This window comes from Poecilia reticulata, chromosome 10 (assembly GCF_904066995.2).
Source record: "Poecilia reticulata chromosome 10, P_reticulata-male-v2, whole genome shotgun sequence".
NCBI classification, from domain to species: domain Eukaryota; kingdom Metazoa; phylum Chordata; class Actinopteri; order Cyprinodontiformes; family Poeciliidae; genus Poecilia; species Poecilia reticulata.
Window position 1 is genome coordinate 28,652,018 of NC_088839.1, and position 20,223 is coordinate 28,672,240.

Genomic DNA, 20,223 nt, shown 5'->3' on the forward strand with positions numbered 1-20,223 from the left:
AGATATATACAATACAAAATACAATAAGATATATACATTTTATCACTTAAAATCCAAATAAGCTGCTGGTCACGCCACCCCCAACTTAACGTTTACAACCACATGTGAAAATAACTACAAACAGATGATCAATTATACAATAACACAGCTTTGAAAAGCAGAAGTAGAGTCTCCTGCACAATCAACAAGAATGCAGCCAAAACACTGTTTTCCAGCAGCCAGTTGTACAGTTAATACAAAGGTAAAACGAGCCGATCAAACGTTCTGGAGCTCAGTTTGGGTTGCTAGGTAACGGGCTGGGCTTTGCTGGGGTTGCTAGGTGATGGGCAGTGCCTACTGATTGGTCCATTTTCCAGAGGTTTTTGAAACAATTAATTTTCCAGATACCAAAAAGAAAAACATGAACTTATTGGCAAAAACAGCTGGGTGTTTTTAAAGCTCTTTGGCTGTTTTTAGAAGCAGTAGAAACCCAAATGTAAGTACAAAAATGTGCAAAATGTAACATTTTACGTAATAGGTCCCCTTTAAAAAGAAAATTAGAGGTTTCAAATGCAGACAATCCACTATAAAGCCTCGACTGTTCTCTAAAGAGCCAGAAGGTGATGTAAGAGAGAATGATCTTTCCAGTGAACAAGCCTGGAGTAAAACAGAAAAACAAACACACACTCGCCGATCGTGGGAAACTGATGAGCTTGAATAAAACAAACGACCAACATGCAACAGATCTGTTCACAGAGCAGCTGTTCAAAAGGTGTTATGAGCTTATTAGCACTCATCCGCTCTCATATCATATAGGCTTTTACTCCTCATTTTGACTGAACACATAGTGTGATGTTTAGTGAGCCCAGGGGATTTTTCCTCTTCAACCAAGTGTAAAAAAAGTCACACCCACTGAAGAACAAGCACATTTTTATATTCCCTGCTGAAAACACATTACATATCTCAAGACCCCCCTCCCCCCTGTGCTCTCTCATAAATCATAGATTTAATCTCACAGTTTGGATTGCTTAACATCACTAAATGCTTTCAGGGTTAAATGGAATATTTTTCTTCTGCGGTTGCTGCTAAATACATCTTGTATTTATTAATACCTTGTGCTTTTCAGTGACTCAGTTGGTGCCATATGTTATGTGTCATTGTGGTTTCTTGGTTCTCTATTTTTTTTCTCTCTCTTTCTGCAGTTTAAGAAGCAGTTGTTTGATTCAATAAAACATTTTCCCCTCTCTTCTATTCTTATCTGAAAAACCTGTTTCTCCCCCTCTCCTGTGGGGGCGCTGCACCAAAACCTCCTGACGGAAATGAGATGAAAACCTCCAAAGAAGACATGACCAAAGAACTTCCTAATTTGCAAAGTGTAAACAAAAATGGAGATTTCAGCGGTTGTTTAATTTCTCTTTTGTCTTTGTTAAAAGACCACAACCCATTTCTCCTGCTAGACCAGACTTTCATGTTTGTTTTGGTTGTATTTACCCAGAATGCCCTGCATTGTAGTTCTCTTCCTGCTTTTGGAGGCTCTCTGGTCCGCTTGGTGTTCACATGCATTTGAGTTTGACTAGATGGGAATAAACATGGCTGTGAATGCACCCTAAATTGTTTGCTTTACTTCCCTTTCTTTCTTTTTTTTGTTGCTTTTTTCTCTTTTTCCAGTTTCATTTGAAATAAACCCAAATACATTTATTGCAGAGTTATATATATCAAGTGGAGAACTATAGAGAAAGCCGAAATGCTCCACTTGTGAAGGAAAATCTGTTAGTCTTTACCTTGACACTTAAGTTCAAGGAGAAACAAAGAAGAGCCTGATGCAGTACATCAGTAGCATGCTGCAGGTTTGGTGTACTGCATGGAATCAAAGCAGTGAACTCACATCATGTCCTGCAGATAAAAACTGCAACTGCATTTTTCAACAGGAGTCACATATTTTGCTCTTGTGCAATTGAATGCAGTAATTTCACCTTATCTTTAAAGGATTCTCCTCCTTTTCTATTTTCTCCTTTACACCATATTTCCATCCTCTGCACAATCTGTTAGTATTTTTAAATGATTCAACACGAGCCGTCCCTCTGGTGTTCTCATGTCTAATTCTGAGCATGCTCTGTTTTTGTAGCGCCACCGTTTCCAAAACATTCATCATCGCTTCCCCTCCTTTCACCTTTTCTTCTGACACATTAACATCTGGCAGAATAAAGTGTATTCATGTATTAGAAAGATCCATTCAGACCTAAATCCAATAGAAAATCTGTGGCAGAACTTGAATATTAATGCTCACTGTTCAACCTGGCTGAGGATGAGTTATTTAAATGGTAATACGCAAAATTTGTAGTTGTAATGTTCAAGAAAGTTGCTGTAAATAGAATATTCAATATAATCCTATGAAGATTATAATGCAGTTAGCAAACAGGGCACAACATGAAAGTAATCTCCAGATTTCCACTCAAAGACAAATTTACCCAAAAGTGAAAGAATTAGATCTGATGGGTTGTTTGAAGTGGGAATTCTTAGAGCAGAGTCACTTAAAATTGTATTATGAATGAAAAGTACTTGCGTTTTGACAACCTCTTTTTAAATGTTTAAACACCAGAAGGTCAAATTGAGACATATTTGGTCCAACATGTTAAAATATGATGCAACCTGATTAAGATGTGATGAGACGAGTGTGAACAGAGCAGGAGTGGATTGTTTTTGTGCTGCTAAGAGATTTCTGCAGAGCAGCAAGGAATCTACTGAATTCAGCCTCTTTCTGCCTGACTTCACAGATCAGACCGCTTTACCCACACAGACTAAATTTAATCTGTGAATTTCCTGATTTGTCATCAAGTTGTTTTCTGCAGCTGGTTGGGTTTCAGATCTCTGTTCTGTTTTAGCTGAGCAGAGTTTGACTACGATAAAATAACTCAACAAACACAGACTGTAAAACAATAACATTGTTGGTTTGTATGTGCTAATGGCTAAACAAGATATTTACATAAACTGAAAAAAAAAAGACAGAAATCTGACCAAACTCGTCTTATTTCTATTTGCAAAATGCCAGAAAACTTAGTGAGAATTTTCTTTAGAAAAGGGATAACTGAGTTTTAAACTGTATGACACACGTCAAACCTTTTGGGTTTCCTCTTACAAACGGCTGATAGGTTAAATAAAACATTTGCGTCACGCCTGTGGGTGTGTTTTAAGGCCACACCTGAAACACTCACTGCTTTCTTGTTTGACACAATGGGAAGATTGAAAGAAACCATCCAGCATATCAGGAAGAGGATTGTGCAGCTGCAGAATCTTTTAGAGTCTTTAATAGTTTTTATTAAATATAATTTAGTTTTAGTCTAGTTTTCATTAGGTATAGTAGTAGTTTTAGTTTTTTATGATTATTATTTTGGTAAATTTTTTTGGTGCAAATTAAAAAAATATTGTATTTGATTATTGATTGGGTAATAAACATGGAAGCTATGAAAACGAAGGATATTATATTAATAATTTCAGTGTGCTTTAGTTTTATAAATGCATATTATTGTTCCAGTTAGTTAGTTTTTCCCCACTATTTACTATTTTTACTTATTTCAGTTAATAAAAATGTTTTCCCATTTTCAGTTCTCATTGTCTTGATAGTTCTTGTTAACTATAATAACTTTGTTTTTGTTTCGACGTCACAAATCTCAGTCCTGTGGAGAAATTGTGGGAAGATCTGAAATCTGCTGACAAAATGGACTCGGTTCCAGCAGTTCTGTCTGGAGGACCGGACCAGAACTTCAGCAAACTACTGTGAGATGTTTGTGTAAGAAAACCCAAATAGTTTTACCAAAGTGAAAAAGTTTTCTCACATTTAGCAAATAGAAATAATTTTGTTAATTTTAGCTCAGCTGAAACAAGAAAAGTTTTGTCTGATTTAACTTCAGACAGTGAGAAAGAAATAAGTTTTCATCCATTTTCTTACACCCTTGTCCCTCAGGGTTGCTGGTGCCTATCTCCAGCTAGCGTTCTGGGCGAGAGGCGGGGTCACCCTGGACAGGTCGCCAGTCTGTCACAGGGCAACACAGAGACACACAACCACACACTCACACCTAGGGGCAATTTGGAGAGGCCAATTAACCTGACAGTCATGTTTTTGGACTGTGGGAGGAAACCAGAGTACCCGGAGAAAACCCACGCATGCACAGGGAAAACATGCAAACTCCATGCAGAAAGACCGGGGCCGGGAATTGAACCCAGAACCTTCTTGCTGCAAAGGCAACAGCTCTACCAGCTGTGCCACTGTGCAGCCCAGAAATAAGTTTGTCATTTTATTCAGTGTATGTAAAATGTTTCAACTGTAGATATTAAAAACAAGAAAAATCCACTCTCTGAAATTATACAATTTGGCCAAACTTGGATGAATTAGCTACTAACAACTCAGTTGGCACTTTTCCTGAGTTATTTTATCAACACCTACTGTGTTCAGAAATCTCCCCATAACATCCATCCGTCCTACAATGACTCCCTTATTTTACAGCACAAACAGCGGCTGATTGAAAAAACTCACTCGAGTTTAGTTTAGAAGGTGAAACCCGGCAGATTTATTAGTCCAAACACAGCAGCAGCAGCGTCATGTGGAGCTGCTGCTGCCAGTTTCTCAGCGCTCTGGGAAAATTTACTGAAGGGCTTTTTGTTGGGAGAAAGTTCCCGTTTCTCCACCCTAACCGAGCTGTAATGCCCTCAAAAGTAGGGACTTATTTTCTCAAAAGCTCTGCTTTCTGCTGCACATCTATGTCACTCTGGATCACAGTTTTTCCTCATTTCTCACAATTAGAATGATAAAAACTGCTTGCTCAATATTCTAATCATTGTGTCACTTGTGCACAGCAAACCAGCGTTTTCTTTTTTCATCCAACAAGTTGCAAATGCGTTTGCACATCATCAATTGTTACGTAACTTATTAAATTTAATCCCAGATACTGTCTGGCTTACTCAAGATGGCAATGAAAGAAAGATTGCTAAAACATTTTTCAATAAAATTCACTTTACACACTTAAAAATGCAATGAAGAAATGACCAGAAAACATCTCTGGCAGCCCACACACACACAGCTTTAAGGAAAAAAATATCTAAATAACTCAAGAAGCCAAGAGCCTCCAGCTTCCAGCTTTGTGGTGACTGAAGCTACAACAGCGACCTGCTGGTGCTGATTTCATTTTGTTTGGCCTGGATAGTGAAAATGTTCTGGGTTTGTTGTTGTAATAGTAACATACAAGGTCTATTGAATTACAAGGAAGGATAAAAACAGAGTTCATTCATAAACAACTCTTAAAACTAGATGTGGTGTAAATTGCAACTAATTTCAGTCATATGAGAATAATAGATTGACAAATATAGATGTAGTTTCTTCTGAGGATAATCCCATGCAGCCATTACAGATTAAATCACTGTTTTTGTTTTTTTCAAATTGTGCAGCCTCACTTTTACAGCTAAAAAAAAAGAACTGAAAGGGAAAAACATAATGTAAAGCAACACAAACTGTTGTGCATTCGATCTAGAAGTAATTTACATACTCTGAGAGAACCACAGCAGCATTGTGCAAAGTCTGAAACACATGGTTTTAATAAAAACTCAGCAGCGGAGGGAAAACCACGTGGATCCAGCCTGCAGAGAGAGACGTTTTATTTGTGAGGGGTTTGATTTCTCTGCACGAAGCTCAGAAATTTAAAGCTGCAATATTTTTCAATCATGAAATTACAGCAATTCAAAGTTTCATTCCCAGAAACAGATGCATGAGATTTATTGTGTGGGGATCTTTGTGAAACTCTAAGACTGCGATACAGTTTATAGGTGACCTTTTAACTGTACAAACTGTGGTTTCTGAATGGTACGTTAACAATAAAATGCTTGTCTTTTCCAGCAGCCATTGTACACCTCATACACTGGTATTTAATTTCCCTCTGAGATTAATAAAGTAGTTTTGAATTTGAAAACCAGCTGAACAAATGTACTTGAACTCAGCTTGGGTTGCTAGGTAACGACACAGTGCTGGTTGAATGTGACTGAACAGTTGGGAGGTTTTTGAAACGGCTCAGATCCAGTCACCAAAAAATATCAACTTACTGCCAAAAAACTGTTTTTTTAATTTATTTTAAAGTGCTTGGGTTGTTTCTAGAAGCAGCAGAGATCCAAATGTAAGTATAAAAACATGAAAAATGTGAATTTTGCTTAATAAGTCCCCTTTAATCACAGTTAATTTAGGATTTTAAAAAAGGGACACTACTTTTCCACATTTTTGTATTTAACTATATCCAATACTAGCATGTGTTTGATGATGTGAAACATTTAAGTGTGGCAATAAAACAAGAACAGAAGCTGTCTGTCAACAGGGAAACACTTTCACAGTGCCCTTTATTCAGAAATAAAGCCAAAAAGCTGAAGAAACAAACAATTTGGGAACAATTTTAAGAAATAGACAAATTTCTTAGTATTTCCACAAAGGCTTATTGGTCTTTGCATCTCTCAGGCTCCACTCTGGCTCTTGTGGAGGAATGTAGTCCTGGTGGAGCTGCTTTGGTGCTGCCAGCGTCTCAACTCGAACACTTGCTGAAGCCTTTTTTGCTGCTCTTGAGACCTGTTTAACATTTAGCATGAGACAAAACAAGAAAAAGAACATTAAAAAGATTAAAAACAATTTACCTGGAATTAGACAGTTGATTAAGCTGAGATAAAACTTCTGTTATAGTTAGCAAATAGCTTTGAGTTTGTTCGAACCAAGGAGGCTTTGGAGCAGGGCCGGCCCTAACCTTTTTGGGGCCCTAAGCAGATTTTCATTTTGGGTCCCCCATACCATTTGTTGGTCCTCTTGGGGGTCCTAAATATCCATCCATCCATCCATTTTCTTTCACCCTTGTCCCTCAGTGGGGTCGGGAGGGTTGCTGGTGCCCATCTCCAGCTAACGTGAGGGGCGGGGTCACCCTGGACAGGTCTCCAGTCTGTCGCAGGGCAACACAGAGACACACAGGACACACAACCATGCACACACACACTCACACCTAGGGGCAATTTGGTGAGGCCAATTAACCTGACAGTCATGTTTTTGGACTGTGGGAGGAAACCGGAGTACCCGGAGAAAACCCACGCATGCACAGGGAGAACATGCAAACTCCATGCAGAAAGACCGGGGCCGGGAATCGAACCCAGAACCTTCGTGCTGCAAGACAACAGCTCTACCAACTGCGCCACTGTGCAGCCCGGGTCCTAAATAGCCACTTAATAATTAAAAATTTTAATGAAACGACATTTTACATGGATTTTGCTTTCTTACAATCCAGATTGGTTCCTCGAAACGCCCCAGCTGGTAGCAGATGTTGCTCTGCTTCAGTTTGGGCAGCGACAACTGGGCGAGTCGCTGAGATATCCGAGCTGTTCTGGACGCTAGAGAGACGATGGAAGCAGCGCTCTGTGGGATAAAAATGGAGAAAGTTCAGTTTTTCTTTATGTAACAGAGCCAAATGATACAAAAGTTTAAGCAGCTTTAGCTTAGCAACTGTTCCAGTAAAGTTTGTCCAGACTGAATGTGAGGTTTTCCAGGGTCGTACCTCCCTGTTGCTGCGGTAATCAGGATGGGTCTGTTTGGGTTGTGAGAGCTGCAGCAATCGAGCGGTGATGATGACGTTTCTCACTCGGGGGTCAACGTGCCAAATGGGACAGTTGTTCTCACACAGAGGTGTGTGAAGGGACCTGTGGGACAACGAAGTGGCACGTTTAATATCTCACCTGGGATCACCTACACTGCAAAAACACAAAACCTTACCAAGTAATTTTGGTTTAGTTTTAAGTTTTAAATTTATAAGTAACTTTTCAGAAAGTTGTGGGAGATTGTTTCAAGTTAAAACTTTCATCAATTTTAAGGAATTATTTACTTCCTGTGTCTTGCTGAAAAGTTACTTGTGTTATTTGAAGTGTACCGAGATATTTTCACTAGAAACTCAACCAACATTACTTGGTACGATTTTATGTTTTTGCAGTGTAAGCTGTTTGTAATCTTCCTCTCAATGGATAATTTGAGCAATTCCAAATTAAAAAACCATAATTTGAAATTAAGTTCAAACAGGAAACACTTAATTTGCTCTTACTGCAGTGATTTTTCTTTTAATTTGAAATGTTGCTTTGGAGCATTGGTCCATCTGGGAACGTTTAATTTGAAAGTACAGGGCCTGTTTACATGTAGCGACAAAAGCTGCATTTAAGAAAGGTTTCTTCTTCTTGAATTCTAGTTTGTAATGATGTTATTTGTTTGCATGGTTACTTTCATTATGGACTTTTAAAAATCTAAAACCTAACTTTATGTTTATGTCTGTCGGATTACATAATTTGAAAATATTAAATCTGAAATGACTCAGTACTTTTTTTTTTACCAAATACATTTTACTCTTACTTGAATAAGTTCTCTAATTTCTTCTTCCATTCTCATAAATATGTGCCACCTTCGCACTCCTCTACAGAGTCAGTGAATTTTCTCCTGGCGGTTTACGATGTCCAGTTTGTTTATTCCAATTTAAGCTTTACATGCTTTTTTCCAGTCATGTTTCCCTTTAAGGCTGTAGAATATATTTCTGTTCTCCACAGAGTTATTTTTCCGCTTTATTTATCTCTCCGCTGGGGATAACTAAATTATAACTAAGGGTTTTTATTCCCATCACAGAGCATTTAAAGTTGAGCCTCTGGAGTTTTTGTAACTGAAAATATGAACAGTCTCCAAATCCAGCAACAGCGAGTTCATGATTTATAAAAAGATTTCCGTGGTTCTTCCACGAACATCCCGGGTTTCTGAACTGTGTACAATAAGCTCCATTGTCTCGTCTCCCACAGCCTGACACTGAAATAACAGATGTCCGGACGCTGGTGTCGGACCTGAGCCTTTTCTTGTTTGAACAATATGATATGGTGCTTTTGACTGCGATTAAAATCAAGACTTTGGTTTGGATTGCGGCCGCCATGATATGAAGATAAAACGGGAAACGTCATAAATATGTCCTGCTGTCATTAGTCATCAGAAAACGCAAATTTGACCTTTCACCTTCAGATTACAGTTTATTTTCTCCAGATCTTTTAGTAAGCAATCAGGGTCCATATTCTTCTGCAATTTTATTGTAAATCTTTAACTGTTTTAATTGGACCCGGGTAAGACTGGCAGCAACACACCAACAACTACTGATAGCAAAACCCAATTAAAATACATCATAGAAAATAAAGGCAGAAGAATAAAGAGCAAACAACCTAAATACATGACTAAAATGAATGAAACAGCATGGAAAAGGAACAATTTTATCAATATAAGGAATTATTGACATATAACAGGTTCCTATATTTTGCAGAAAAGTTACGTGAAAAAAAAGTTTAGTCTTATTTCAGGTGTTTTAAGACATTTAGACTTGTTATACTTGTTATTTTGTGTTTTTACTGTGTGACTGAACTGAAATTATTTCTTTGTAAAGTGCCTCGAAATTACATTTGTTGTAAAATAGATTTTGGAAAACATAAACAAATACATTTCTATATAATTCTTAAGTAAATACATTTACCATACATTGAATAACATTATATCTTTGCATATATTAATCAAATTTATAAAGTTTATTTGATAAATTTAAAATTATTAATCATTACCAATACATTTTCCCGTATAATTCATTATACATGAAAGTGGATATTTATAAAAAATAAAAGTACATATATTTTGGGATTTAGAATATATAGTGCAATATATGGAAAGCAGCAATATATTTTTCTCTATATTTAGATATATTACTTGATTATAAATTTTAAACCATATTTTGTATGTTAAAAAAGTATAGAGAAAATAATATATTAGAATATATTCCATTATATTTCCAGTAACTCATTGGTAAATATATTCTCTTTAAGGGCAATCCATACTAATATACAACTAAAACATATATTTTATTAAAGTCTATGTGTTATATTTTAATAAAGATATAAAATAAATTTAATTTAAAGCTCCTCAGATCCCATCATGTAAACCAGATCAGTGACATTCACATGACCTTGAAGTGTAGAAACATTCCTCCATGTTTGTGGTTTTTACCCCGGCTCCTGAGGGCCGCGGCTCCTCGTTCTGGGCGCTGACAATCGCAGAGTGTTTTCGTACTGAGACGTCTTGGAGGAAGGATGCCTGGTCTTCCTGAAGACGTTCGCCTCTTCCTCCTCGTCTTCCTCCTCTCGTTTCCTGCAGGAAAATGGAGGCCATTATATGTTGTACATCTCAGACAAAAGAGCGAGAAGGAAGAAGGTGGAGGCAGACAGAACAATGGTGGAATGTAACTCCTGGTGTAATGTTGGATGTGTGAGTGGAAAACCACCTGAAGGCAGGAAATATTTACATTTTCATAAACAGCAAGGACTATATCCTGACACATGATGTGAAAATTCTCATTAACTCAAATAAGAACTGATTTTAATCAAAAAGACTTTATAAAAGTGTGATTTAAGCAATTGTTACGTATGTTTTTATGCCATATCTGCATAGAATAGGTACAACTCTGCAAAAACAAATTATACCAAGTAATTTTGTTCTAGTTTGTAGTGTAAAAATCACTTAAAATAAGAAAAATAACTTAGAAGTAAACTTTCAACGAGAAACATGAGCTTGTTTTTAGCCAATATTTTGTTAATATTAATGAAAGTAATTATTTCTCTTATAACATGGGGAAAATGTGGATGTATCTCCGACCTTTAGCAAGCAGAGCTTTATAAATAAGTCTCTACAGAAAAAAATCCCTCTAAATGTTTTCATCTCCACGCTTGAAGCCAAACCAGCTGATGACTCCTATTATCTTCTGCTCCAGTGTAATTATCATTATCAGGGGTCCTTCCTGTGTGGGCCTGATTAAATTACCCTGAATATCACTGAGGCAGAGAAACAACAAACTCCCTACAATCCTCCCTTATCACCGTCCGGTGGAGCCTGACAGCTCTCCGGGGAGATCGCCTCCAACCTGGCGTCGGTCCTGAACATCACTTTGCAGCCTCTTACATGCACTTTGTGAAAAACTCCCCACACAAACATGTTGATTTACCGCGACACTGAAAGCCTGTCAGCAAAACACAAGCAGTTCTTCCTTTCTATGGTTTTCCAGACGGTCATCAATAACGCCTTGCTTGCCTCCAGGGGTCCTCCCTTGCTGAGAAGTCTCTTTTGTGTTGGGCCAGGTATTGGATTCTTGCAGTCGGAGTAGCTTTGAGTGCGGCGGTGGAGATGGGCCATATCAGCTCCTGGTTGCCCCAGCTCACCTTATCACTGATCAATAAATGGAAAAAGTGTCCAGAACAGCTATAAAGTTTTAAAAATTCACTAAAGGGGGAAGAAATTTGACATTTGAAATCTAAAACTACGTTTACACTGCAAAAACACAAAATCTTACAAAGTAATTTTGGTCTAGTTTCTAATGCAAATATCTTAGGTTGTGCAGCAGGCTACATTTCTGCTTTTCAAAGATGCGTAGTTGTAAGATGTGTACCTGTTTGCAGCCATTTTCACATGTGAATGTAAATGTTCAGGTTTGTGCTCATCAGCTGATTATCTGGATTTAAAGCAACAGAGGCCCTAAAACAGCTCATTAAGAAAGGAGCTCTGAATAAACACAACTGAGACAACTAAAATCTCACTTTCCAAGAATAATTTTGTGCAAAAAACTGTAATAAACTGATTTGTATACGGCCATAAACCTATCTGATAGGTCACCTTTAAAATGAATGAAAAAGTATTAGTTCCACTGGCAGATTATGTCGTAAAATAATCTGCCAGTAGGATGAGTACTTGAGTTACCGACTTAAAACAAACATATATGTTGATGAAGTTAGTTTTGTTTTATTTCAAGTTTACTCTTGAATGTAAACCAAAAATACTTGAGATTTTGAGTTTTTGCAATGAAACACAGCTATGAAGTTCAAATAAACACAACAGGAGGAAGAAATTTCACATTTTAAATCTAAAAGAATAGTTAAACAGCTTGTATCAATAACCAGACTAAGTTTAGCTTTAGTTTGGATGCAGTTTCAGGTTGGATCAGTGACCGAATGTCTCCAAGCTGAACATTTTTAAGCTCTTAACCAGATCTGCAGAGGTCACTGTGGGGCCTTCTGCGGTTTCAGGAAAGAAAAGCTCGAGCTGCTCACCAAGGAGTCGTCTCCCAGACTGTTTTTGAGGTTTTATGCTGCGCCAGCTCCACGATTCTGCCAAATCACACACAATCCACAAGACATGCATCCATGTTAAATATGAGGGGAATTTAAGGGAATCTGGGATCAGGTTCAACATGCAATCACCACCACAACTACAGCCGATATTATAACTCATAACAAACTGATAGATACATGAACGATAAAACAGCAGCACCTCTTTGAGGGACCAAATCTCGGCAGGACACCTGCAGGTTTAAATGCATCAGAATTACCAAACCGAACTGATTTGAAGATGCAACGAGGAATCCATGAACTTACCTTGTTTTCCAGACACCATCTTCACCGACCCCGCTGGACGTGCCACAATAACCTGCTGCTGTTGCTATGGAGCCATGAGTCCCTAGCAACCAGCTGATGAGTCCTTGAAACTGGAGTCTGCTTTGTTACCGTCTCAGGATGTTGAAAGTGATACAAATGGGTCAGCGAGCAAAGAAGGATGATCTTCTGTTACCGATTCAAGACTTCATGTTAACATGACTGAACATCTGGACCTAAAGTTTGTGCATCCATACCAAGATGCCAAATAAATACTTTCATCACCTTTTCTGATAACTTTGAATAAATACAAAATGTAGTTTTTAACTGATTTAATTACTCAAAGAAACAAAGCTAGCCAAACCAACCTGGTTGCAATGGGGGGAAAAAAAAGAAACATTAATTTACTAGAAAACTGCACCATCCACATCTGATTTCACCAGAAGTGCAGAATTAAAAAATCTCTTAAGCATGAAGTCGGGTAAAAGATCCAAATAAATGAAAAAAACAGATGAGAACGTCTTTAGCATCTGTCAGTCTACAAAATTATCCCGAAGGAACACCTTGATGATCCTGAAGACTTTTGGGAAAACATTCCCCTGATTGACCAGATAAAAGTGAAACTTTATAAAAATTGTGCAACTTGTTAAATCATTTCAGAAACTGATTATTAGAGCAATATCAAACACGCGTTATGTTCTATTGAAGGTGTTATTAGATTACAACATTGTCAGTTTTTAAAACAATGGAAAAAGTTCAAGATGTGAAGCTATTTCAGTACAAAAGACTCTTGTTTCATCTTTTCTTGCTGGAAATTTCCATTTTATGTAATGAACAATAAAATGTGTTATCTTGGGTGAAACTTTTGACCATGAATCCAAAATGTTTGCTTCTTTTTGTAAGCTGAAAATAAAAATGTGTTCCCAAATTATCACAAAATGAAGACTCAATATTACCTTGATGAAACGTCAGGATGCCATAGTAATATCTGAAGGTAACAAAGGATGTGCACACTTAGTTTTCCCCCCTGAAAGGTCAAAGTTTGTCATTTTCTTAAAGATTTTTTTCACACTGAATGTAGAAGTAGTCAAGAATTATTCTGCTTCATTTTCCATTATATTGTGGGGAAATTTTGGAATAAAAAAAAAATAAATCAGAAAGTTTTGTAAAATATGCATTTTAAGCATGAAAAAGAGAATTGAACAAATATATGTCTTTTTATTCAAACTTTTAATGTAGCTCAGCTTTATGAAACATTTGTAAATCGAGTGAACTAAACAGATTTCCAGATTTAATAAAAAAAGGAAAAAAAAAAACAGAAAATGAAATGGGTAAAATAAAAACATCCACCTGCTTAACGGCTTAAAAAAAGAAATCCCCGTCTACTTACGGTCAAAATAAACATTTAAAACGGAAAACAGCTTTCACACAGTAAAATAACGGTGGTGCGTAGTGTTTCTGCTGCAGGTTTCTAATTTGAAACCAACTTAAAAGTTTAAATATAAATGAATCGGCTCCTTGGCGGCTCCAAGTGGCTGAAAAATGTAAATGCTCTAAACCTGATCAATAACCAAATATAATTTTGTTGCTCACATGAATAAAACAAAAAGTTCAGACTTACAATTTCCCTCTAAGAGACTTTAATGGGTTTATTTTTCTGTCTGTTATTTATTATTTTTTTAAAGCACATTAATTAAGAAAAATAAATGTTTTAAAGCTTTAAAACACCTAATGCATGTAACAAAGTCACCCTGAACTTAAAACCTTTGATGCCCTCCAATTTCTTTAAATAAGAATGCAAATGAAAAAAGTAAAGGATTTGTTGCATTGGATCAGCAACACTGCATAATTTCTAAACCTCCATGATTTATCTGTCTCCAGAAACCATCTGGAAGATCAGGTCCCGAGCATCCTGGACCCCTGAGCTGAGCTCCGAGTCGCCCTTCCTCACATATGTACCGATGAGGAACAGCTGGCGGTCCCCGGCTTCAGACAGCGACAGAGAGTCATGGAGGTCAGTGATGCTACAGGATGTGGGAAGATCCTGGAATCAGAAGATAAACATGACGACACACCTGGCTCAAAATGAATAAAGCAACTCTTTTGACTTCATTAGCAGTAAAACTCAGTTAGCTTTTAATTTTTATTAAAAAAAGACATATTAGCGCAAAGTTTCCGCATGTTTGTACTTCCATTTGTGTTTCTACAGCGTCTAAAAACAGCCCAACCACTGAAAAAAAACAAAAACACCCATCTGTTTTTTGACAATAAGTTTAAAACAACTTGTTTCAGAAAACTTCAGGCTGTAACAAATCATCAGGCACTGCCCGTTACCTAGCAACCCCAGCTAAGTCCAGCCCGTTACCTAGCAACTCAAGCTGAGCTCCAGCAGGTTTGTTCATCTGGCTGTATGCGTATGAGCTGTGCAATGGCTGCTGAAAGAGCCAACAGTTTTGTTGCCAACTTACGATCCAGAAACCACTTGTAGCATTCTTATTGGTTGTACAGGAGGCTCTACTTCTGCTTTTCAAAGACGTACGGTTGTATAATTATGCAACTGTTTGCAGCCATTTTCACATGCAAGTATTAGCGGGCGTGCCCAAAAGCAGCTTATTTGGATTTAAAGTGACAAGAGGCCCTAAAACTATAACATCACATTAGGGCAATTGTAAATTTCCGTCAAAAATTGTATAAATTGAGATTAATATGAGAAATCTTTTTGAAAATACTTGGAAATTTTCTGAGCTCGTTCAAGTCAAAATTTTTTCTTTTCTTGCAAATGCTCGACTATTAGAACTCAGAAATTTCCAAGTTTATCTCTAGAAAAATTCTGAGATTAATCTCAAATTTTCTGTTTCTTGGCAGAAATGTACTCCCTTTATCCGTCTATAATAGCCCTGATGTGCAGACGTACTAAAACAGGAGTTCAAAATAGGCAGAACTGACGTAACTCAAATCTGATCATTTTGTGCAAAAAATGCAATGAACATGTTTTGTATCGCCCACAGATCTGTTCAACCAAGTACAGTAGGTCACCTTTAAAATGTGTCATCCAGGGTTGCTTTTTCTTCTCACCTGTTTGTTGGCCAGCACCATTAAGGGCAGGTGGGGGTGAAGGACCAGCAGCTCGTGTAAATGTTTCTTGGTGACTGGGAAAAGCTCTGGGTTGGCGGAGTCGACCACAAACACCAGCAGCAGAGCTTTGGGCGTGTACTTCTGCCAGTACGGCCGCAGATTCTCCCCACCGCCGACTGAAACGGACACAAACCGAGCTTAGTTCAAATGTTTCAACATCTAAATGTCTTGAATTATTTACATTTAAAGTAAAATAAAAGAGACTCAAAATATAAAAGTACAGAGTCACCTACTTGGCACTGGAATGAAAATATATAATTTAATGCAAAAATGAGACTATAACTCGTTAAAATGAAGCAATTAATGATGACAGAGAAATTATTGTTTTATTTTGACCAATTTCACTTTAAAACAAACCTACATTTTTAGATAATGATCTTTGGTTTACAGTGTTTCACTGATCATGTGCGAGATAAAGTGCTGCAAAATGTATTTTCCCCTCTTACTGGTTTCTTCGTTTTAAACACAAAATGCAGTTTTTTCATTCAGGTGCAAGAAAAGGCTATGTGCTGAAAGATAATACACAGTAATAGCAGTAATTAAGCAAATACTGTACATAATAGATAAACATTTCAATCCAAAAAATAATCAAGACAACAAATGTTACACTGCAAAACCACAAACTCTTGCCAAGTGATTTTGTTCCATTTCAAACATTTTAGTACACTTGAAAAAAAGACAAAACTAACTTACAAGTAACATTACAGAAAGAAATGCGAGAAGTAGTGCTAGTTACAGTGACAGATTATTTCACCGTTTTCCCCACATAATAAATGAAATGATCCACTACTGGTACTTTTCATCAATACTAAATTATTGAGCTCATATTTCTTGCTGAAAAGTTACTTTACAAGTTGATCTCAACAAGATATTTGCACTAGAAGCTAGACCGATGCTTAGTGTTGATCAAGCAAACACTAAAATAATGCTATGTTGTTTTAGGCAATAATATGTTAGGCAATAACTTCAGCCATAAACTCTACAGAACCAAGAGAAGAAAAATGAATCGGTGAATACGACTCGGGGCATTTTAAATCTCTGCGTCAAGGAAAAGCCGACAAGTTCAGACTCACTTTCTAGAAACTCAACGTTCATGTCATCTTTGCTGATGGAGATGGCGTTAAGGCCCTGCGTCGGCTCCACGTCCTGCTCCAGACTGCCGCTGGAAAAACAGTGCAGCAGGCTCGTTTTCCCGGCTCCGTCCAGACCCAGAATCAGAACCTGGGTTCCCTCTGACTCCACAGGGTGGGCCTGGAACACAAAACACAGCTGTAGGAAAACATAAAGGAACGCAAAAGATGAGTTTAAGCATGACTGAGTCCTGTATTATTGATGAAATTAAATCTGCACAAGTGGGGAGAGAAAATGAGCTGAAAGATTGAGGATGTGTGGTAGAACAATTTAAAACAGATGTTTAAGACTTTAAGACTTTCAACAATTGTTAATTATAGAGTTATGGGTCTTGTAATTTGAGTCAGGAATCAGAATAATAATTTTTATTCTTATTTGTCACATTTTGGTAGATATTGTCTAACAAAATCTGTCATCTTTTTTTCTTTTCATGCTTTATTATTTTTATTTCCGTCCTTTTGACATTTTTAAATAAACTCTTATTTGAAAAAAAACTTTTAAACAGTTTCAGAAAATGTATAATAAAGTAAATCAAAATAGCAAGCATGCTCCAAGTAATAATACAAAATGAACAAAAGCTACAAAAACCAATTACTCCAACAGGCCGTCACCGTGACCCGCGAAATATTACATTTTAATAGATATGCATTTAGTAACTAGTTAACAAACCATGGATAATTAATGAAATACATTTCCCAGAATACAACTCACAATAACTTCCAGAGAACGTGCTCTAACATGTTGTTACAATATGGAGGTTTGAAATTAAAAACTAAAACTGAAGGTAGTTTTAACAAGCAAAAATTTTCCTGAAGTTATCTAGAGTGAATATTTCCAACTCCTTAACCTTTTCAGTTAGAAAAACTCACTTTTACCGCTGCTGTTGTTGCAGCCTTAGCGGAAACAACGGTTTCTTCTACCGGAGCTTTCTTCTTCTTTTCCACCTCCACTTTCACCTTCTCCACGCCATCCTGTCCCGGCCGAGAGTCGAGCTTATTCTGCTTGCGGGACGAACCGTAACTCCAGACAAGATAAGCGACTCCGCCTGCAAGAACGGCGGAGGCGCCGAGGACTCCGGCATTCCTCACACCGAGCATGGTGCTCAAATGTCGGCTTAACTGCTGCGTAGTGGGCGCCGGCTAGAGCGTGAAGAAGACATTATCTAAATTATAACAAAAAAAAAAAAACGGAGTTTGTCTACGCTACTCCATGCGACAGTTTTCTCTTCAACAAGTGGATTAAGTCACAGGAAGCTCCGGATGAACTTCTCCATGCCTTATATCCGGGTGAAGCAGCTTCTATTGATGCAGTTTTAAGAAGTGACCACCAGGTGGAGCAAATCTGTTGAGAGATGATAAAGCGAGATTTGACCAGTGGAGGTCGCTGCTGTTCCTGATTTGAGATACAATTATGTTCAAACAGTGCAGGAGCTTCTTATAAATCCTTCAATACATTTTTGGCGTTTAAAAAAAAGAGCATTAATATTAGCATAAATTCAATATTGTGACATATTGAAGAATTTGCTGTGTTCAAATGTTTTGAAATTCCAGATAAGCTTCATAATGCTGCAACTCAGAATTTTTGAGCTTAACATCTAGTTCTTAAATGTTTAAAGTTGACTTACAATTATTTTCCATATTGGTCCATTTTTCTTGCAGTTTAAACACTCAACTGAAGAGTAAACAGCTTTTATCAGATTTTTTTGTAACTTTATTCAGCTTGTTTTATTTGCTTATAACAAACAAAAAGCCTTTAACTTGTCACGCAACGTTTCATCAACAATTTTTAATGGCCTTTAACAAAAAATAAATAAAACATTTAAGTGCTACAAACTTCTTAAAGTATTTCTTTGAAAACTAACAGATCCAGCTAACTTTTTAAGAGTTCAGGGTTATCCCGCCTCCTTCATCACTTTGTACTCTGTGTATGCTGCAGCCTGGCTCATCTTCCTCAGAGGAACCCCATGCCGCTGCTCAGGGGTGCTCAGCAGCCAGATCTTGGTGTTGCTCTTCTCATCCGTCCTCCCCAGGTTATTCCAGGTCCGGGCCCGCAGAGAGGTATGCGTCTTCCTTCTTGGAGGTTTCTGGACCTGCTCCCCATCTGAGCTGGAAGAGTCTGCCTTCACCTCTCTGTGTCTCCGGGATGTGGATGTCGTGTGGACATTGCTATAGCTCTTCTGCTTGATAGAGGAGAGAAGTCTGGCTCTGCTGCTGCAGTCTTCCTCCGGATCTTTATCCACTTCACCTCCAACATTTTTCTCTTTGGGTAAAGCCCTCTGCTGCTGCCATGAGAAGAACTCATTCATACACTGTTTTAGGCGGGAAGTGAAGTCCGGATGAGTAATATTGACATCAACACGGACTTGCGCGGCCTCCTTCAGCTTCTCATAGTGGCTCTGGATGTCGGCCATTTCTTCCAAGATAAATGCCGACTGGAGCTCCTGCAGTACCAACGCCTTGCTTAGGAACTCCTTGCATTGAACTTCCGGTTTTGTTTTCTGCTTCTGGAAGGTCAGAAAATGCGGCATGGCCGTGTAGTGGAAAGCTTTGGTCGCAGCAAGCTTGTGATAGATGTAGAGAACATCATGATGCTCTGCCGCCTCAGACTCCGTGAGGAACCTCTGAACATGGCTCCAATCCTGCAGAGCTAGCCTGATCCGGACGGGTGTGGAGGTCGGCTGCGTGTGGTAGAAGGCGAACATCAGATACAAACCTCCCACCCGGATCTGGTAGCTGTGCGGAGGCAAGAAGTATTTTACAGCTGTGGCCAGAGCGACCCGGCAGAACCTCTTCATTTCAGAGTTGTTGGTGGTACCGAGGAAGACGTCAGAAAACTTCATTTCCCTCCAGATGGCCGAGAAGACGCCATACCTGACCGAGTCCGTGCTCTGGAAGCGGGACAGCAGCTCCTCCACGTCCTCAGTCAGCGGTTCGTAGAAGAAATCCGTGTAGAAAGATGGCATAGTGTCCAGAGAAACTCCACGGAAAAAGTCAAACCAGTTACCTGCTGTCCAACTAATGAGACAGGTGTTTCTTATTAGTGACTAACAACACCGCCCTCTAGTGGCTTAAGAACTATTTTGCAACCTTTTACTTCCGTTTCATACCCACTAATGATGTGTTCCAGTTGTAGTCGGAACTGGGAAATTTCAACTTCAAAGTTGGAAAAATCAACGCCGTTCTAAGTCATATTTTCCACTGGAAAACTGGGAGCAATTCATGTAACCCACAGTAAGGTGGACTTCCCGTTTCAATATGGCCGCTCCTCGCATAAACGGTTCGAAGATGAAGTTTATTTCACAAGACGTCTGTCTGCTACTTTAAACTGACTGAACAAGTTAAAAGTGGTGTTTGCTTATGGAAAGTAAAACTTAAAATTATGTACTGCACAAAATGCTTATAGGCATCGCCATGTTGAAATTCGGACATCTTAACACGACGTCACCTCGATCTGACGTCAAGTTCAGCTCCCAGTTGCAGTTATCTGATGGAA

General features: G+C 38.1%; 3 protein-coding genes across 5 annotated transcripts; all 3 read right to left on the reverse strand.

The window, feature by feature from the left end:
* Nucleotides 1–6,325: 6,325 nt before the first annotated feature.
* On the reverse strand, nt 6,326–13,602 carry spmap2l (sperm microtubule associated protein 2 like). Its single transcript, XM_008421160.2, is given in 9 exon segments — nt 6,326–6,577; nt 7,271–7,405; nt 7,545–7,686; nt 10,055–10,195; nt 11,046–11,131; nt 11,134–11,266; nt 12,145–12,201; nt 12,365–12,395; nt 12,469–13,602. Coding segments are annotated over 9 exon segments (894 nt in total). The 5' UTR covers nt 12,488–13,602; the 3' UTR covers nt 6,326–6,427.
* A 74-nt stretch (nt 13,603–13,676) lies between these two features.
* Nucleotides 13,677–19,740, reverse strand: arl9 (ADP-ribosylation factor-like 9). 3 transcript variants are annotated; one of them, XM_017306971.2, is made up of 5 exons: nt 19,602–19,737; nt 17,607–17,893; nt 16,674–16,851; nt 15,541–15,716; nt 13,677–14,509 (listed from the first exon to the last, which is right to left on the reverse strand). In XM_017306971.2, the coding sequence occupies exons 2-5, from the start codon at nt 17,826–17,828 to the stop codon at nt 14,333–14,335; spliced, it is 753 nt and encodes a 250-aa protein (XP_017162460.1). In that variant the 5' UTR covers nt 17,829–17,893; nt 19,602–19,737; the 3' UTR covers nt 13,677–14,332. The 3 variants fall into 3 exon arrangements, with proteins under 3 accessions (XP_017162460.1, XP_008419380.1, XP_081467943.1); XM_008421158.2 differs by having other exon boundaries at nt 17,601–17,893; XM_081611817.1 differs by lacking the exon at nt 17,607–17,893 and having other exon boundaries at nt 19,602–19,740.
* LOC103471890 (snRNA-activating protein complex subunit 1-like) lies at nt 18,497–19,693 on the reverse strand. The gene has a single exon (XM_008421156.3). It carries the CDS (start codon nt 19,691–19,693, stop codon nt 18,623–18,625), a length of 1,071 nt encoding a protein of 356 aa, XP_008419378.1. The 3' UTR covers nt 18,497–18,622.
* Nucleotides 19,741–20,223: the final 483 nt, after the last annotated feature.

Bases quoted from the DNA above. Each gene is read 5' to 3' on its own strand.
- arl9 (XM_008421158.2), bottom strand. From the start codon at position 17,828: ATGCTCGGTGTGAGGAATGCCGGAGTCCTCGGCGCCTCCGCCGTTCTT. The intron at 15,717-16,673 runs GTGAGTCTGAAC...TGTCCGTTTCAG, and splicing joins GAACGTTGAGTTTCTAGAAA to TCGGCGGTGGGGAGAATCTG. The intron at 14,510-15,540 runs GTGAGAAGAAAA...TTCTGATTCCAG, and splicing joins TGGTGCTGGCCAACAAACAG to GATCTTCCCACATCCTGTAG.
- LOC103471890 (XM_008421156.3), bottom strand. From the start codon at position 19,693: ATGCCATCTTTCTACACGGATTTCTTCTACGAACCGCTGACTGAGGAC.